Source organism: Orussus abietinus, unplaced genomic scaffold (assembly GCF_000612105.2).
Source record: "Orussus abietinus isolate OABI.00-Male unplaced genomic scaffold, Oabi_2.0 scaffold46, whole genome shotgun sequence".
Lineage (NCBI taxonomy): Eukaryota > Metazoa > Arthropoda > Insecta > Hymenoptera > Orussidae > Orussus > Orussus abietinus.
Genome location: NW_019394349.1, coordinates 97,923 through 114,274, shown reverse-complemented (window position 1 = coordinate 114,274; position 16,352 = coordinate 97,923). Strand labels below are relative to the sequence as shown.

General features: G+C 59.2%; 1 protein-coding gene across 1 annotated transcript in view; it reads left to right on the top strand.

Annotated features, from left to right (window-relative positions):
* The window catches only part of LOC105701945 (regulating synaptic membrane exocytosis protein 2), a 37,661-nt gene extending 21,341 nt beyond the window's left edge, over positions 1–16,320 (top strand). The window contains exons 13-25 of the mRNA XM_012429105.2: positions 14–202; positions 3,471–3,500; positions 4,333–4,486; positions 4,554–4,717; positions 4,798–4,985; positions 5,067–5,307; positions 5,956–8,393; positions 8,500–8,679; positions 11,421–11,622; positions 13,923–14,137; positions 14,207–14,346; positions 14,428–14,562; positions 15,994–16,320. Of these exons, the coding sequence (XP_012284528.2) occupies positions 14–202; positions 3,471–3,500; positions 4,333–4,486; positions 4,554–4,717; positions 4,798–4,985; positions 5,067–5,307; positions 5,956–8,393; positions 8,500–8,679; positions 11,421–11,622; positions 13,923–14,137; positions 14,207–14,346; positions 14,428–14,562; positions 15,994–15,996 (4,279 nt within the window). The 3' untranslated portion in view covers positions 15,997–16,320. The remainder of the gene's footprint in view (positions 1–13; positions 203–3,470; positions 3,501–4,332; positions 4,487–4,553; positions 4,718–4,797; positions 4,986–5,066; positions 5,308–5,955; positions 8,394–8,499; positions 8,680–11,420; positions 11,623–13,922; positions 14,138–14,206; positions 14,347–14,427; positions 14,563–15,993) is intronic.
* Positions 16,321–16,352: the final 32 nt, after the last annotated feature.

Below are 16,352 nucleotides of genomic sequence, written 5' to 3'. Positions count from 1 at the left end.
TGCTCTTCCGCAGACATTACCAGGAGCCGGCCGACGATATGGTGATAACACCTGTGGATTATCACCTCAGTCCACCTTCGACCGCCTCCAGACTGAGCGATTCCGACACGTCGGAGTGCGACATCACCGACTGCGACGTGTCCAGGGATCAAAGGAGAACCGCCGACGGTGCCAGTATCAGCAGCATCGGCAGTTCCTCCAGGTGGGCTCGTGCACACTCGGTCTGTCTTCTCCTCGAGCCCTAGATTATGAAAGGAAAGGTGCAAGACTCGCGCTCGTTTCTGCCAACCCAAGGCTCAAAGACGTGCCTCGGTAATCTCGAAAGAGGCTCGCCACCCTTTCGAGAGGCCCCGTGCTTATTACCGGGCTCTCTCGCCGACACCCGGCATTTTTCGCATTTTTCGCATTTTTCCTTTTTCGCGACCTTTTCGCCGGACCTACCCCAAGGACTCTTCGGTTCCCGAGAACTCGAGGACTTTTGAGCGCCTTCCAGGGCCGAAATTTGGGATCACGGTGCCAGGCGTGAATCGGTCCATGGGTGCGGATTCTGTCTCCTTCGCTTCCGGGCTCCTTGCCTCCCGATCGCGACGGAAGCTGCGGACGCGATCGTCGTTAACCGATGAGAGGAGCACGGGACCCATACGACGGTGTCGCTATTCCGAGCTTTGGACCCGTTTACAGGACTCGTAACTCGGCCCATAACTGTCCTGCGAATGGTTATTTCCATGTAGGCTGCTTCGCGGACGTAATTGGCAATAACGGGCACATACACGAGCCGGCGCGCTCTCCGTTACGGCTCCTTCTCGGTGCCGTTGCGGATAAGAAATTGAACGGTCGGCGCCGAAATTCAGACTCCAGCCAAGAGCCTAGAAAATCCCCACGTTTTCCCAGCTGATCACTCAGGGGGACCAGGATTGATTTTTTTTCGGTCGACATCGATGCCCCCAGGAAGCGTTTCTCGGCCTGCGAGTCGCGCCTCCGTATCCTTTCCCCCTTAAGGCGAGGACGCGAATCGTCGATACCCTGAGCTCAGGGTCGTTAAAATCGGTTTCCCGGGAACGTCGATGACGGGGAAATGAGTCAGAATCCGTGTCGAAGCTGGGAGACGTACGCAAATTCCCGGATTAATCGTGTATCCACCTCGGAACGAGGGCCACCCGATGTAAACGAATCGAGGATGAGTCGGGGCATGAGTCAGAGTCTAAGAATAGGGGGATCGAAAGCGAGAGACATCCGGGATCTTCTGCCCTTCTTTGTGCGTCTCCACTTCCGTTTCCCGTGGACGCGATTCCGTGTTTCCGGCTCTCCGGACGAGCGACACCCCGTCTCCTTTTCTCTCTTAGAATTTGTCCAGGATATCGCGAATCGAGGAGGGCGGCGCGTCACCCCTTTGACTCCAGGGTGCGGTGCCAAGAACCTCGGGAGGGACTTTCGGGCAGGGGTGGTCCTCCTCCGAATAAAAGCGCGATTCGTCCTTGTCTTACACCCAGCGCAGTCATTCTGACGTAAGCCTCTTGCTCGAGAGAAAGAGGGAGAAAGAAGAGGGTGGGTTGGATGCGTGAGAAAGAGAGAGAGGGACGCGGGAGGGGAGGGAGGACTAAGTTATAAAACTGGGCAACAAGCCAATTGACATGCCAGTTGGCCTGCTACCACCGTTGGCTGCGGAGCCGCCCTTAAGCCGCTTTCCAATTAATATTCCGAAGATGACGTCCGATCGTTACTCGTGAGTGCTCGGTGTACCGAGTCCCGGTCACGGATTGATCAGAATCCGGAGTGCCGAGTTTACCTCCGATTTTTCGAAACGTTTCTCTCCTCCCTCGGGGGCGGACCTGGTGCAATCGAGGAGTGCAATCGTCGGTGCAATTCGCCCGGTACTCTTATCGCGGCGTACGCCACCCTTCGCTCACCCTATCGCCACCCCCGCTGACTGCGGCGTCGTTATTAATCCCCCTCGAAATTACTATATCCAAGAAGTCTCGTTCTCGTTATCTCCGAATGTTCCTCACCCCACGTGGGGCATTAACGAACTCCCAGGGAAGAAAATTTCCCGCTAAGGATTCGGGTGAATTAATTTGTATTTCTTGTTCTATGCGCGTCCCGGCCTCGAACTCGAGTTTTATCCTCGGGGTTTAAGAAGCAGGATCGACTCTTTGTCAGAAGTCCTCTCGATTCGATGCGCCCGGTGCTTCGAGTTATCGAGAGTGCCGCGTCCCGGTTATCGGCGCGGCTTATCGCGCCGCCTCTGGGAGCCCTGGATCCCTCGATCTCTGGATCACCGGGTATCTGGATTTCCTCCTTTGAGGCGACTCCCTCTCGAATTCGAAAGCGATTACTCGAATCCCTCTCGCTTTGCTCGCGTAGGGGTCCTTGGAAAGAGCGCGAGGAGGACCGCGAGCCGGTCGCCGATTCCCCGGGGCTTTGCTTACGATTTTAATTCCTTTGAGGGAGGAGAGAGCCCTGGAAATCCTTATAAATAGTCTCGCCGAGATAAACGAGGCCTCGCACCGCAGTGCGGAGAGAAGGGCGTCGCAAGGGTCCCGAGCGGAAACCGCGGATCGTGCGGAACGACGAAAGGAAAAATAGGCACCGCCGATCGTCGATCCCTCCCTCGAAGGGGGTCTCGCAGGTGGTTTCCATAATCCCCCCGGCCTTAATCCGGAGACCCGAATCGAGCCGGGGCGCCCGGCGTCGCGACGGACCCACGACGGACCCGCGACGCATCCGCTGCCAAACTGGCCGGTGCTAATTGAAACGTCGGGACGCAAAGCGCGGCCCTCCGCACGTACTTATTAACGTCCAATATCTCGTAATAGGATTACCTAAAAGGTTTCACCGCCGCATTGATGGATGCATCGCTACGGCGCACCACCACCACCGATCTGGCCCTTATTGCATTAACTTTCGACGAACGCGCCTCCACCACGTGTGGGGAGATCCGCCGCCGCCGCAGTCGGTAAATGGTGACGCGGTCATCGATACGCGATCGGGCGCCCACCTTGTTTCACCTGGACGGGTTTACGGCCACTTTTACAGCCGCTTTTACGGCCGCCTTTACGTCCCGAGGGACCCGATGAATCCCTGGCCGATCGTGCACGCCGCGCCGTCGTCCAGACTTACCTCGATTCCGAAACCCCGACCTACCCCAAGGCCCTTCTGGAGCTACGATGACGCCGGCTGGACGTAACTATCGATCGCCATTCCACGTGGTAGACCTCGATTTAGACCTCCCACGAGATCGGTCGCTCTCCGATCCTCGGCTCACTTCGCCGGAAGTCCTCCCGGCGCCGACTTCCAGGGAACCGAGGAGGTCCTCGCGGAGAGTCCTCGATCGGGACCCAAATGCAGATCTCGAGGATTCGGGCGATCTATCTCTCCTTTAATTCGGTTCGACTTCCCCGCGCGTAATCGTAGACGCAGCCCAGCGGTCTTGCTCGACGAATTTAACCCTGTGTTTTGTTATTACTTTTTAGGTTTCATAATATCCCGTCAAATTATAAGCGGTACGGCTCTTCAAACTTTACTTCTCTTTCATAAGTCACTTAAGTCACGTATCGCATCGTCACTGCCGGTGGTCCCAGCGGGTGATCGAGTCGAACCACGATCGATCGACGTCCGGGACTCGACTTATCGAGTTCATATGAATTTTTTTTTGGTTCGCTTATGAATAGATTTGCATGAAAAAATTTCCATTGAAGCGAAGCTGACAATTTCGCGGGGGAAAGTTGATCGTATGAGCTCGAGAGTAGGGTCCCTGGCTTGATCCTCGTCCTTCGAGTCCTTCGCCCGCAAGGACCGCCGTGCTCTAGGGTCTTAGCCGCTAGAAGAGGACGACCGAATGTCCAGGCCGCGGCGATGCATCCGATTTCGCGCCCGACTACGAGTCGGGGATCCTCCTTACCTCGCGATTACCCGGAGTTCGAGTCCACCTGGACGTTTCTTCCGACCTCGCGGGAGGGAGTCGAGGACGAGTCCGAATTTCGGGACGCGGGGCGAAAAGTCGAGCCAGAGGTCGGAGGAGGCGTCCGGGGGTCCGAGTACTAGAAGATCGGCATCATAGTTGTTAGAGTCCTCGTCGTATCGCCATCGCTTTCTGCACGTAGGAACGACCCGAAACCATGGCTTTTAGTGAGCTTCCAGCGACCGGCTGCGTCCCGGCGAGGGTACTTCCGGTCTCCAGCAATTTTCAATATTCCTCGCTCCAACGAGCCGAGCGGGACCTGGGGGACCGTCGCCGGGCGGCCGGTCGGTCGCGCGATCACGGCACTCGCCTCATTTAGAATTAAGCGACACTCCGATCACTAATTAAGTCAAAACGAACGCGTGCTGGAGCAGCCACTATTCCAGCCCACCGCCCGAGAGGGACCTGGGGGTCGACGGGGAGCACCGGAGTCGGAGAGACATGTCCCCTCAAGGCCGCAAGAGGGCGGCCCTCATGACGTCCAGAGACCAGCCAGCCTCCGTCTCCGGGTACCAGTCCTACAGGAAGGTGAGTCGCCGTTCCGTCGATTACGACCGAAGAAGTCCTTCCTTGACGGTCGATTTTCCATTTCCAGGAGGAGTCGCATCGGGGGATGCTGGGCCACAGATCGCACAGCGCGGCGCCGATGGACTCCGCGAGTATTCCCTACCGAGGACGATCGCAGAGCCCGACGGGTCACAGGTCACTCTCGCCCCCGGAGCACAGGTCCATCCTCTACTCGCACGCCTACGGACCCAGGTTGGTCGAGCGACTTCCTCGGAGTCGATATGAATTACGGAATCGTCATCGCCATGCCGAGCTCGAAATTCGGTTTTCAGGTTCGGGTCGAGGTCGGCCACGGCCACGCCGACGGGGTCGCCGAAGAAGAGGCAGCTGCCCCAGATCCCGGCGAACCTGCACGCCGCTCTCAAGGAGAGGGTCGCTCAAGACTTGGAGGAACGGACGAGGTTCATAAAGCACCGGAATCGGCAGGTGCACACCACCTACAGGAACACCGGGATGGGAGGTAAGGGTCCCTGGTGATATCGGTAGGAGGAGGGTGCGGGGAGTCGTGGGAGAGCGTCCTGACATCGCTCGCCGATTTCAGGGTGGGAGAGGCACTACAGCGGCCTCTCGGACTCCGACCTGCCCTCCATGGACCACGACGCCCTGTCGATGTCTCACGGGCACCACGTCTACCGGATGCACAGGACTCGAAGGGGCCACCTTAGTCCCGACCGGGACATCCTCGGCGACCACGGCGATTCCGACATGGAGAGCATCGCCTCGGTGACGAGCAGTGCCTTCAGCACGCAGTCGGAACGACCGCATGCGTCCCGGGCGTTGATGTGAGTATCCCCTATTGTCGTCCTATCTAGGGTAACGGAGCTACCGAGTCGAAGATCCTCTCCAGGGTCTAGACCGGCTTAAAACGGTCTCCGTAGGTCGAGCCTCCGTGTCGGCCGCTCGAGGCGGAAGTTGTCGCGTGTTCCACCGGCGTCTTCCTCGAGGAAAGGACAGATCGTCCGACCGAACGATTTCGCGGTCCAGGTGACGCGTGGAGCAAGCGGCAGCTCGTCTCGAGGAGCGACGATCCCTGAATTAAATGGACATTGCCGGATAGACCCGAAGCCCCTCTAGACGCACCCTCTCTCTCTCTCTCTCTCTCTGCCTCCCGCTTGCTCTAGGCTTCTCTAGGACCCCGAGATCTCTCGTCGGGATTAGCCCTTCCGGTCTATCTAGTGTAGCCGCACCCACCCTCCCCGGGCCAATGTCCATTTAATGCCGCCCCATTCTGGAAGAAGCAGGGATCGGTGCGCGCTGCCGGCCGAGCGAGTCCCGTTTCGAGGTTACCCGGGGGAAGAGGCCAACGGCGAGGTGGCCGCCGAGGGACTCGCTCGGCCGCGGGCGTCACCTTCGGTAGCGAGCGAAGAATGGGCTCTCCGCGCGATGTTCCGCAGGACCGCTACTACTCTATATTAAACAATTGTTTGCAGACCGACAGTTAAAAACGTTTTGATACCCGGTGTCGTATCCCCCGTGCCCCCACCCCCTAGGCGCGCTAGGCGCAAGCACCGACTTAGGGTACCCTGCAGCGAATGTCATTGCCCCAGCGAGCCCATCCCGAAGGTCCGGAACGCCCCGAAGCACGCGATCCCGCCGCATCCCCTCGTACGGAGCAAGTCCGCAGTGGTGCGCTCGCTTTACAGAAAAATGCGCAAACCCTTCACGAGGTCGCGGACCGTCGACGAGAACCTGATGCGGTATTACAGCCCCGAGACCAGCGAGTACAGCGTCTGCGAGGGCTACCTCCTGAAACCGGAAGAGCCCACCAGGGGCCGCATCCCCGAAATTTACGTCGAGGACTGCCTCCGGGTAGACTTTAACGAGCGCCTTCTGGACAAGTTCCGCCGCGGCGACTACCCGGGCGCGAGCTCCCTGCCGCGGGCAAGGACCCCCGGGTGGCGCGGTCGCGGTGGCGGCCACGGCTCGTCCGGGTTCCGGAGGGCCGGGGGCCTCGCCGATTCGAGGGTCGTCGCGTCGCCGCTCCTCTCCAGGGCTCGGAGCTTCGACCACGACCGGCTGGTCGGCAGGGCCGGGGAGCGGCTGCTCTCCAGGAAGGCCAAGAGCTTCGACCACGAGACCGTGTCCGCGACCATTACCGGGACCATCTCCGGCAACATCTTCAGCGACGATAGCCTGGGGACCGCCCGGCGCAAGCTGAAGAGGAACCTGTCGCTCAGTGACTCCAAGTACGGCGACAAGATCCCCGCCCTGGGCGACCGCAGCAAGTCCTATTATGACTCGAACGGCGACGGGAAGGAGCTCGTCGCCAGGATCAGGGCCGCCCGAGAGGAGGCTCGGCCCTTCTACGGGTACGACTCGGAGCTCAGCGGGGGCGAAACCGAGATCTATGTGCCCGGCCTCGACGAGGCGGACCCGGGGTCCGCGGTCGAGGTCGAAGGCTACGGGTCGGCCCTGGACGACGGCCTTTACGACGTCGGTTTCTTCCTGGGAGGCTTCCGCGACGCCGGATTTCTCGGAGAAAACGGCGACGGGAGGTTCTCCGACCGGGAGGGCGGTCTCTACGACCCGGGTGGGGACCACCTGTACTGTAGCATCGACGAGATCGACCCTCCGGGGAAGATGTACGAGGTGCACTCCTCCGGGAGGCGGAGGCGCGGGTCCTCCCTGGGGAGCCGGCACGGGGCGCGCGGTGACGCCGAGGAGGACGACTCGCGCTCTCGGAGGAGGGCCAGGAGCAGTGACGCCTACCTGGGGGACGGGCGAGAGACCCGCGAGAAATTGGAGCGGAACTACGGCGCTGAGTTCTCCAATGACGACGAGTACTCCACCGACTGCCGGGAGTACGGGGACCGGCAGCGGTACGACTATCGCGACGATTATCGCGACGATTATCGCAACGACTATCGCGATGGCTATCCCGGTGGTTATCCCGACGATCGTCGCGACGACTACCGCGAGGACTACCCCGAGGACGCGCCCTCGGCCCGGAAGGGGTACGTCGAGGCGCCCGAGTACGCCGACTACCGGACCTCGGAGTCCGACGGAGGGTCCCGGAGGCGGAGGCGTCGCCGCCACAGCGGGGAGATCAGGGACTACGAGAACGTCCCTCGAGGACGGGCCGAGTCTACGCCCGTCCTGCCCTCCGACGAGGACTACTTGGATCCGGGCGAGCGGCGCGTCCCTCGTCGCCGGCGCAACAGCAGCTGCCCCGAGCCGCGGGTTCTGGAGGACCTGCACCGGCTCGAGGAGCGGCGGTACTCGGGGCCCGCCCCGGACTCCGAGGAGGATTTCGGCTCGACGGAGACGGTGATCGGGCCCGGCGGCTCCAGCCGCCCGGAGGAGCCCGGGGCCAGGTACCGGCGCAGGAACAGCAGCTGCCCCGAGGCGCGCGACCTCGAGAGTCGCCGGGAGCGACCCGGTAGTAAGAGAAACGTCGCCATCAGCGACACCCTCGAGTACTACGAGTACTCGATGGAGAGCGAGTCCCAGTGCAGCGAGTCCTGCGGATTTGGCCCGTGCGATCCTCGTAGACCCCGTAATCGAGCACCCTGCCCCGGTAACGCTAATTCAAATCTCTTTGATTCCCAAACCGCTACCTCCGACACTGCTAAAAACGCTCGGGCCGCCGACGAAAACCCTCTCCAATCACGCGACGCCACCCGACCGTCCACGAAACCGGCCGCCACCGTGAACGACCGCTGCGACCACGCGGACCCGCGACCTCGACCGCGGAAATCCCGCGACGACGCCGACCGGCGCGCCTCCTCGATGCCGGAATCCAGGGACTACGGCCAGTCCGGCTCCTACGAGAAGACGTCCTCCCGGCACCCGGCCGAGGCCAACGGCAAGCGCGGCCAGTTCAGCAGGAGTCTCAGCAACGCCGACGTCCCGCCCGACGAGAAAGTCGGTGAGTAGACGCCCTGGCCCTCCCTCCCTCTAGACGTCCTCCCGTTCCCAGGAACCTCGGTCGCGAGCTCCATCCACCGGCCCTGATCCGATCGTTCCTTCCACAGACGGCAGTCTCAGCGACACGGCGGTGAACCTGCACGTGGAGGACGCCTCCAGGAGGGGGCGGAAGAGCTCTCCGGGCAGCAAGAGCGGAAGCGGGAGCAGCAGCGGGGGTGGAAGCGCGGTGCAGTACCAGTCCGGCTTGGGGAAGAAGAGTAACAGCACGAGCCAGCTATCCGCGACAGGTAACGCATTAGGGGTCGATATCTCGTCGCGTCGTCGCGACCTCGTCCCTCTCGGTCGGTCTTCGGGGCCTCTTCGGCCCCTGCGACCCCGAGGAGGAGGAGAGGTCGAGCTCGGGTCGGTCCTCTCGCCTCTCCTCGGCGTCTCGTTCGCGTTCGCCTCGCCGTCGAGGCGCGGAGGTCCTCCCAGGAAAGCGCCGTCGAGGACCCCGTTTCACCGATGCGGCCCCAGGCGACGATCCGGCGTGCTCTCCTCTCTCCGCGCGTCTCCCCTTTTTTCTCTATTTTTTTCTCTCTCTCTCTCTCTCTTCGTTATGGTAATTCCACCGAGCGGAGAGGACTCGACTTGGCCTCCGTCCCTCTAATTGGAGCGAGATGCTCGGACCTCGGTGTCCCGATTTCGCTCCCGACGCTTTTCCAAATTTCTTTCATCCCCGATCTACCAGTATCCCGAAGGCGTCCGACGTTTGGTCCAATGTTGCCCGCACGCGTTGAGGAATTTCGCCCTTATGTCGAAGGAGCTCAAAGGGGTTAAATGCGATTAGGAACCGGAGGAGGGAGCGCGTCGAAGGTCGCCGTCGAGAGCACCCTTGACTCGTAGCACCCATCCCTCAGCGCCCGATGCATTCTAATCGTCTGTGTTCTTCTTTTCTCCACCTCCCCCTCACCCTCCTTTTCGACACGACACAAATCTCGAACACACCCACACACCCACGCCGACTGCGTCGCTGGATGTGGCCGAACTCGGGGCGCGGCGACTTCTCCTCCCGGATACGCATCGTCACGGAGCACGTTCGTCGCCCCTGGTAATCGAACGCCGATCGAACGGGTAATCGATCGGATAACGACCCCCTGCCACGATTACGATACGGTACCAATTTCGGCCTGACTCTTTCTCTCTCTCTCTCTCTCTTTCTCTTTCTCTACCTATCTATCTCTAACGTATCGCCATGGACCACTCCACTACCATTCTTACGACCACCGTCATCACCACCACCACGACGTGCACAACCACGACCCCACGAAAATGTCCGATACGGTGACGTCGCGGCGCCGCGACGTCGCGCGACGTCACCCCCAACTGGCCGCATGCATAACGTCGCCACGTGCGTCTCTGTTGGTGGTACATGCGTGGGCGAGGAAGGGCGCAAACGGCGGCTCGGGTTCGGGAAGAAGGGGAAGTCGTCCTTTACAGTTCACAGGAGCGAAGAGGTCCTGCCCGAGGACACTGCCAGCGGCAGGAGCGGCAGACAGCCCAGCTCCGCCAGCAGCGACGGCGAGGGAAGCGCCGACGGCGACAGGTCCGACTTCGCACCTTGGAGGTCCTCTTCCGGGTCGCCTCTCCTTCCCCGTCCCTCCTTGACGGGAATGGATCCAGAAGTGGACGTCGCGCCGCGCTCGAAGGACGAACATCTCGAAGGACGTGGTGAATTAAAAAAGGAATCCTCTTTTCTTTATATCGAGTGTTTCCGACTCTTTCGAGCGAGGCGCCACTCTGGGTCCAATCATCCGTCGAGTTCCTGGTCACCGGGGAAATGCCTCTTCTGGATGGCGCGACGGTCCGAAGGATGCGGTTTGGAAGTGGCCCTCCTCCCGACGTGGAACTCCATCCTTGGTCCCCAGATTCCGTCGATGGTCGGTCGGAGAATCGCTCGAGCGCCGAAGCCGCGCAGACCCGGAGAGACGAGGGAGGTTGCAAATCGGATGCAACCCCGAGAGAGTCCCGAAAGTCGGCTCGGATGTCCTCGCGAAAGTTCGAACCGTAGCGGGAAAAAGCGCCTCGAGCTCTAACCGCGGGTAGATCTCGATCTCGGCCGATACCGGCTCGTCCAGGAAACGTGAGTACAGAGAAGGAAGTTTCAGCAAAGGGAGGGAGAACACCCCGACATGCCCAACATGCTCTCGACATGATCAACAGTAACAACATCAACAACATCAACATCGAGATACACACTAAACGATATTACTTTGTAGGTCGCGATTCCGGGACCGCCACCGACTCGGATCTCTCGATCCGAAGAGGCCGAACCTGGCCCTGGGAACGAGAGAACGTCCCCGAAAGGACCGAAACGAAAGTGAACGTTGAAATACTCCCCGTAACCGTTTCCCGGCGCGAAAGCCGTCGCTCGCGGGGAAGTTCCTCGAGGCGCGGGAGTCCGCGTCTCGAGGAACTTCGGGACGCGTCCCCTGGCACGGGAGGGTGCAGCTCCCGTCCGGACGGTAAGTCGGCCACGAGGACGTAGAAGGGCCGCAAGCCGCAACAGGTGAGAGGCAAGGCTTCTCCTTCGAGTACGTCGCGTCCTCCTTCGTGTCGGTCCTCTCTATCCCTTCGAGATCGCTCTCTCGGAGCGCCGGTCCGGCCGTGGCCGTTCCGATCCGTCGCGGAGCCGCGACCGAGAGGGTCCGACCCCGCCGCATCGATCGTTAGGGTAGTCGATCTAGCTTGCGACCTTTCCTTTCTTAGATCTAGCGAGTAAGTTGACTCTAGAGTAGCGGTAACACTTTGTAGTGCGCTCTCGGCCTGTTTAACCGCTTCCCACGCATCATCGAGTCTCGGAGGGAGGGAGGGGCTCCGGTCGCCGGTCGCCGGCCGCCGGACGTCCGTCCCTCCGGTCCGACCGGAGCCGGTCCAGTCGACGGCCGGCCGGGTCCCGGCGTGAGGCGACGCCACCGACGCTTCGCGTCGTCCAGCCGGGAGTCGGAGCGAGATAGTTAGCGGTATATCTGTTTGGTTTACAAAGCAGAGTGCGGCGGCGGCGTCGTCGGGGCCGGCCTGGACGCCCGGGGGCCCGGGTTCGCCCGCAAGCGAAACAGCACGCCGAGCAGCATTCAGCGGTCCCAGGAGGTCGTGCCGACCTACCAGCGACTGGCCGGAAGGCAGGCCGGATCGGTCACCAGCGACACCGCCGGAAGTCTCAACTCGATCTCTAGTTCCGAGGGAAGCTCGTAAGTAGAGCCGCCTCAAGACCCTAACCTACGTGGGGGCGCGCCGCGTCTTCTCGTCTCTCTCTTTCTCTCTCTCGCTCTCTGTCTCTCGCTCTCTCTCGCTCTTTCTCTCTCTCTCGCCTCCGCCTCTCCCCCTCCGACCCGGAAGCGAGGTTCCCATCCTCCACCCTCCCGAGGTCGCGCTGGAAATTGAAAATCGGAAATCGAGAATCCTCCCGGAAGGGAGGCTCTGGAAATGGCGTCCTCGGTTCCTGCCTCCTCTTCGTCGCGGTTCGTCCGGATTTTTTCGGCGCCTCCGTGTCCTCTTTCTCTTCCCACCCCTCCTCATGTCCCTCCGAATCCTGGGGACGGTAACTTCTAATTAAGTATCGGTGTCGTCGCCTTGGCTTCCTGCTTGGCTATAATCGCAAGTGATCGTTTATGCACCCTTTTTTTGATGCACCGATGTATACGTAACCACGCACCCCGCGACGGGAGCGGCTCGTCCGTCTTCCCCGGCTTCCTCGTGAACCGCCGAGAGAAAAGAAGCCCCCGAGGAAGGACCCGGTGCAGCCGTCGACCCTCTCCTGCGCGCAAGGGGACGTCGGCGCCTCGGCGGTAGAGTAGAAACCGAGGGGACACTCGCTCAGGAAATCCAGGATATCGATGCTCGAATCCCGGGGAAATCGGCCGGAAATCACCGGAAGTCATCGAGACGCCGTCAACGATTTAAGACCGAGGGTCCCTAGGTCCCGAATCTCATTGTTTGCCATATGAAATGAAAGGAAATCGTTTCCACTGATTTCCAAGCGAATCGCCCCTCGGTAGTGATTGGGTCTATACTTTTCCCATCCTAGAACGTGTCTCTTCCGGATGTAGACCTCGGCCCTGACCCACGGTGGACGCCTCTTCGAGATCGACCAGGAACGGCCGATCCTCGCTCTTCCGATCTCTCCCTCCCTCTCTGTCTTCTCGAAGCGCGTGTGTTCCAGACCTTCCTGACACCGTTCTACGCCTTGCCGAGTGACCTAGGGGTCCTCTTCAGGGTCTCGACTCTCGAAACTCCAGCTCTTCGGTTGGACTCAACGATCTCAGTAAAGATTAGTTCCCCTCTTAGGCCGATCTCTAGGTGCGCCGACCACGAAGAGGGTGTTCGCAGGGTGAGCGGAAAGTCCGCACCTTTGCGCTCGTGGACCGAATTTTCGTTGCTCGAGGAACATCTCGAAGAGCACCGGGACCTGGTTGCCGAAACGACGCCGGTTTACCGTCGTTTGGTCGAAGAAGGAGGAAGAAGAAGGGACGCGCGGCCTTCTCTTCTCCCTCCTTTGACATCTCACGTGCGACAAAGTGCGCTCTTTCCGAGTGCATGCATCGACCCTAGTTGCAATTCGATGGACGTCTTCCTTCCTCGATATCGTTACGATTTACCGCAATTGCTCCGTACCGTATCTTGTATCCGTGTATCCAAGTACGCATAAGTTTTGGCCTACTCTTCACGCGACAGGGCATGCCCTTGTACCGTCCGGTCGCGGTCGGCCCATCGGATTTTAATCGTTTTAATTCTTTTAATTACATTGATTATTTTTTTTATACCGCCTTCCGGGTGGCATTCGCGTCTCCGGGATGGGCCCGCCGCGGTTGGACGTAATTATAGTTGGTCGCGCCTGTATGGACTTATATGGAATGTGTATCTCTCTCCCTCGTGCATGCTTATCTCTAGCCTGCCTATTATTACTACCTCCTAGGATAAGTCTCTACGTCGCCTCTTTTCGTGTACGTCGTCATTCTACTCTTCTACACATTGTCACATACACGCCGACACGATGACACTCCTCGAGGTGAGTTCCTCCAGACCTTGCCTCGAACGGAATGCGATCTCTCTTTCTGACACTTCCGAAGGACGCCGCCGGTCTCCGAGAGCTCTAACGCGGATCTGGACGTTTTTTAAACTCGCCTTCCACCCCGTACCAGGGTCTCGCACTTGGCCCCCGAAGAGCCCCGAGCACGAAGTTCCGAGGCGCCTTCGAGGGCGGTTCTTGCCTTCCGAGGACGACTCCTTCTCGGCGGGAAGTAGACTCCGAAGAGCCTCGGAACTCCGAGTTATCCTCCGGAATAAGAAACGGCCTCTGTCCCGGGGAAAAAAGGTGTAAGAACCACCGAGTGCATTTTTCTTCTGCCTCTACCTCTCTCTCGTTCTCTCGCTCGTCCACTCGAAAGCCGAGTGCCACGAGGTCGAGCTCCTCCGCGTAGATTCTCCGGCCGACCACCGAAATCCCGAAGCCGGCCCCGCGGATTTCTCTAATGGTCCTTTCTGAAAACAGTTGGTCTCCGAGTCTGCGAATGGCAGGCGAAAGCGGCCAGTTGAGCAACTTCATCGACGGCTTGGGACCCGGCCAAATGGTGGGCAGGCAAGTTCTGGGTGCACCCTCCCTGGGCGACATTCAGTTAGCCCTGAGCCACACCAAGGGGTACCTCGAGGTCGAGGTCGTCCGCGCCAGAGATCTCCAGGTCAAGGAGGGGAGCAAGGTGCTACCAGGTTCGTCCCGTCCTTGGAACCTCGAAACCGAAGGCGAGCACCGATATCAAACGCGACCTACTCTTTCAGCACCCTACGTCAAGGTCTACCTGGTGAACGGGAAGAAGTGCATAGCCAAGGCCAAGACCTCCGCCGCGAGGAAAACGCTGGACCCCTTCTACCAACAGGCGTTGGCGTTCAAGGAGAACTGCGATGGCTGTATACTGCAGGTGAGCGTCCTCGCACTTGACGAAAACGTGGAATTCCATCAGGACCTTCTTCTTGATCTCCCGATTTTCGGTGAATTCCAGGTGACGGTGTGGGGTGACTACGGCCGGATGGAGGGGAAAAAAGTATTCATGGGCATAGCACAGATCATGCTGGACACTCTGAACCTCAATGAGATGGTGTTCGGGTGGTACAAGCTGTTCGGCACCACGTCCCTGGTCAGTGGACCTCTTCCCCTTGGCTTATCCCGCAGATCCTCCGCGGCATCCCTCGAGTCCTTGAAATTCTGAAACCCCTTGTTGCCGATCGGCAGACTCCTCCACCCCCGGGGTTCCCTCGGCTGGAATCCCGAGTGGACGATCGACCGATCCGTGTGCAAGATCGCCGTAACGAATTCGGATGATCGGCCTTTTGGATTCGGGGTGCTCCAGTGCCCGAATCTCGGGGTGCCGATCAAACGTCGCCTCGATTAATAGTCGTTAAGACATAAGTCGTATATCTGTAAAGTAAGGGGCTAATTGCACCCTCCACCGAGGAGACTTGCACCGATCGACGGTCGTTCGTCCGGTCGGGTGAACGATCGATTGGATCGATTAGCTAGAGACCGACGGCTCTGAATACGGTGCGATCGGATCGTCTCTGGATGAGGATGGGAAAATGGGAAAAAAGTACCGAAATGGGGATCTCGAAGGAGGGCAAGAAGGGGGTAACGACGTAGAAGGGCTCCTAGCAGAGAACGCGGGCAAGGGACATGTCTTTCTAGTGTCATCGCTAGTACACCACATATCATGTACGGCATATCAGACGAGCTACTAGCTGTATGTTGACTAGCCGTAGACGTAGCAGCTACGTTCCCGGGGCTCCACTAGCTCTAGGTACGCACTTAGTTCAAGGCATTGTTCGTAGATGGTTGCTCTTGTCAGTATTTTCCGCCCCAATTGCCTGACAACCCCTAAAGTCGCCGACTTGCGCAAACTGTCTCGAGACCCTTGCCTCGCAGTGGTCTTTATCCAAACCCTGACGTTTCTTTTCGATTTCTTTTCTACATCCGTTTGGTGGAAATGAGTGCCCTGGATTGATGCTACCCACGGCTGCTTGTTGGTATAATTGGTTAATTAAGTGGTTAATACTTCGGATCACTTCCCGCCACCTCAGCACCTCCAGTTTATCCTGTCGCACCTGTCGCACTGGTCTTGCATCTTTACTCGGTATCGTAGTTCGATTCCCTTCTGTCGAGCTCGTTGCACCCGCGTAATACCACTTGCACGAGTGCGTAGACGCAAGTTCTCCATCGACGAGGTGCCGGGTGCCAAGGCATGAATTTTTATCAATCCTTCGAGTAAAATGGTACCTCGTCGATGAGAGTCGCCGGAGCTGGGTAAAGAGCGACCCGAAGTAGTATTGTTCTCGGCACGAATTCACGGGGAAAGTATTACTCCTTGAAGTCTTCTACCCAGCTCCGGAGGTATCATCTCATTATCGCCACGTGGGAAAAGGTTTAAAAAAAATATTCCACGTCATTTCCCCTCGAAGGTAAGTCCTCGCCGTATTCGGAGTCTTGTGTACGACGTTCCCTTTCGATGTCTCCCTTAAATCCCGTGCCGCGTCCTCAGGACCCGGAATATTGATCCGGGAATTCTTGTTTCCAGTGAAACCAACACGAGCCGAGTTCGGGGTAGCTTCGAGACGAACTCGAGCGTGGGTTATCGAGGGCAGAAAGTGCGCGATCGAGGCCGATCGAAATCGATGATCCCGTCAGGACGAGAAACCGATCATCGTGTTCCGGAAGAGCCTTCTCTTGGCGGCCCTCCTTGGCGACGTCGGGGGATCAAGGGGATCGTCTCCGTCGTTTCAGTGGCGAGGAAGTGGGGAATCGGTATCTCTTGACAATTGACATCGATTGACTCTTCGAGGGACAAGAGGGACCGTACACGAGTATACCCGCGGACTCCGCTTGCGACTTGTACATAAACTAGGGCGAGAGTTTTTCTAATTGTTCCGCGGCCCG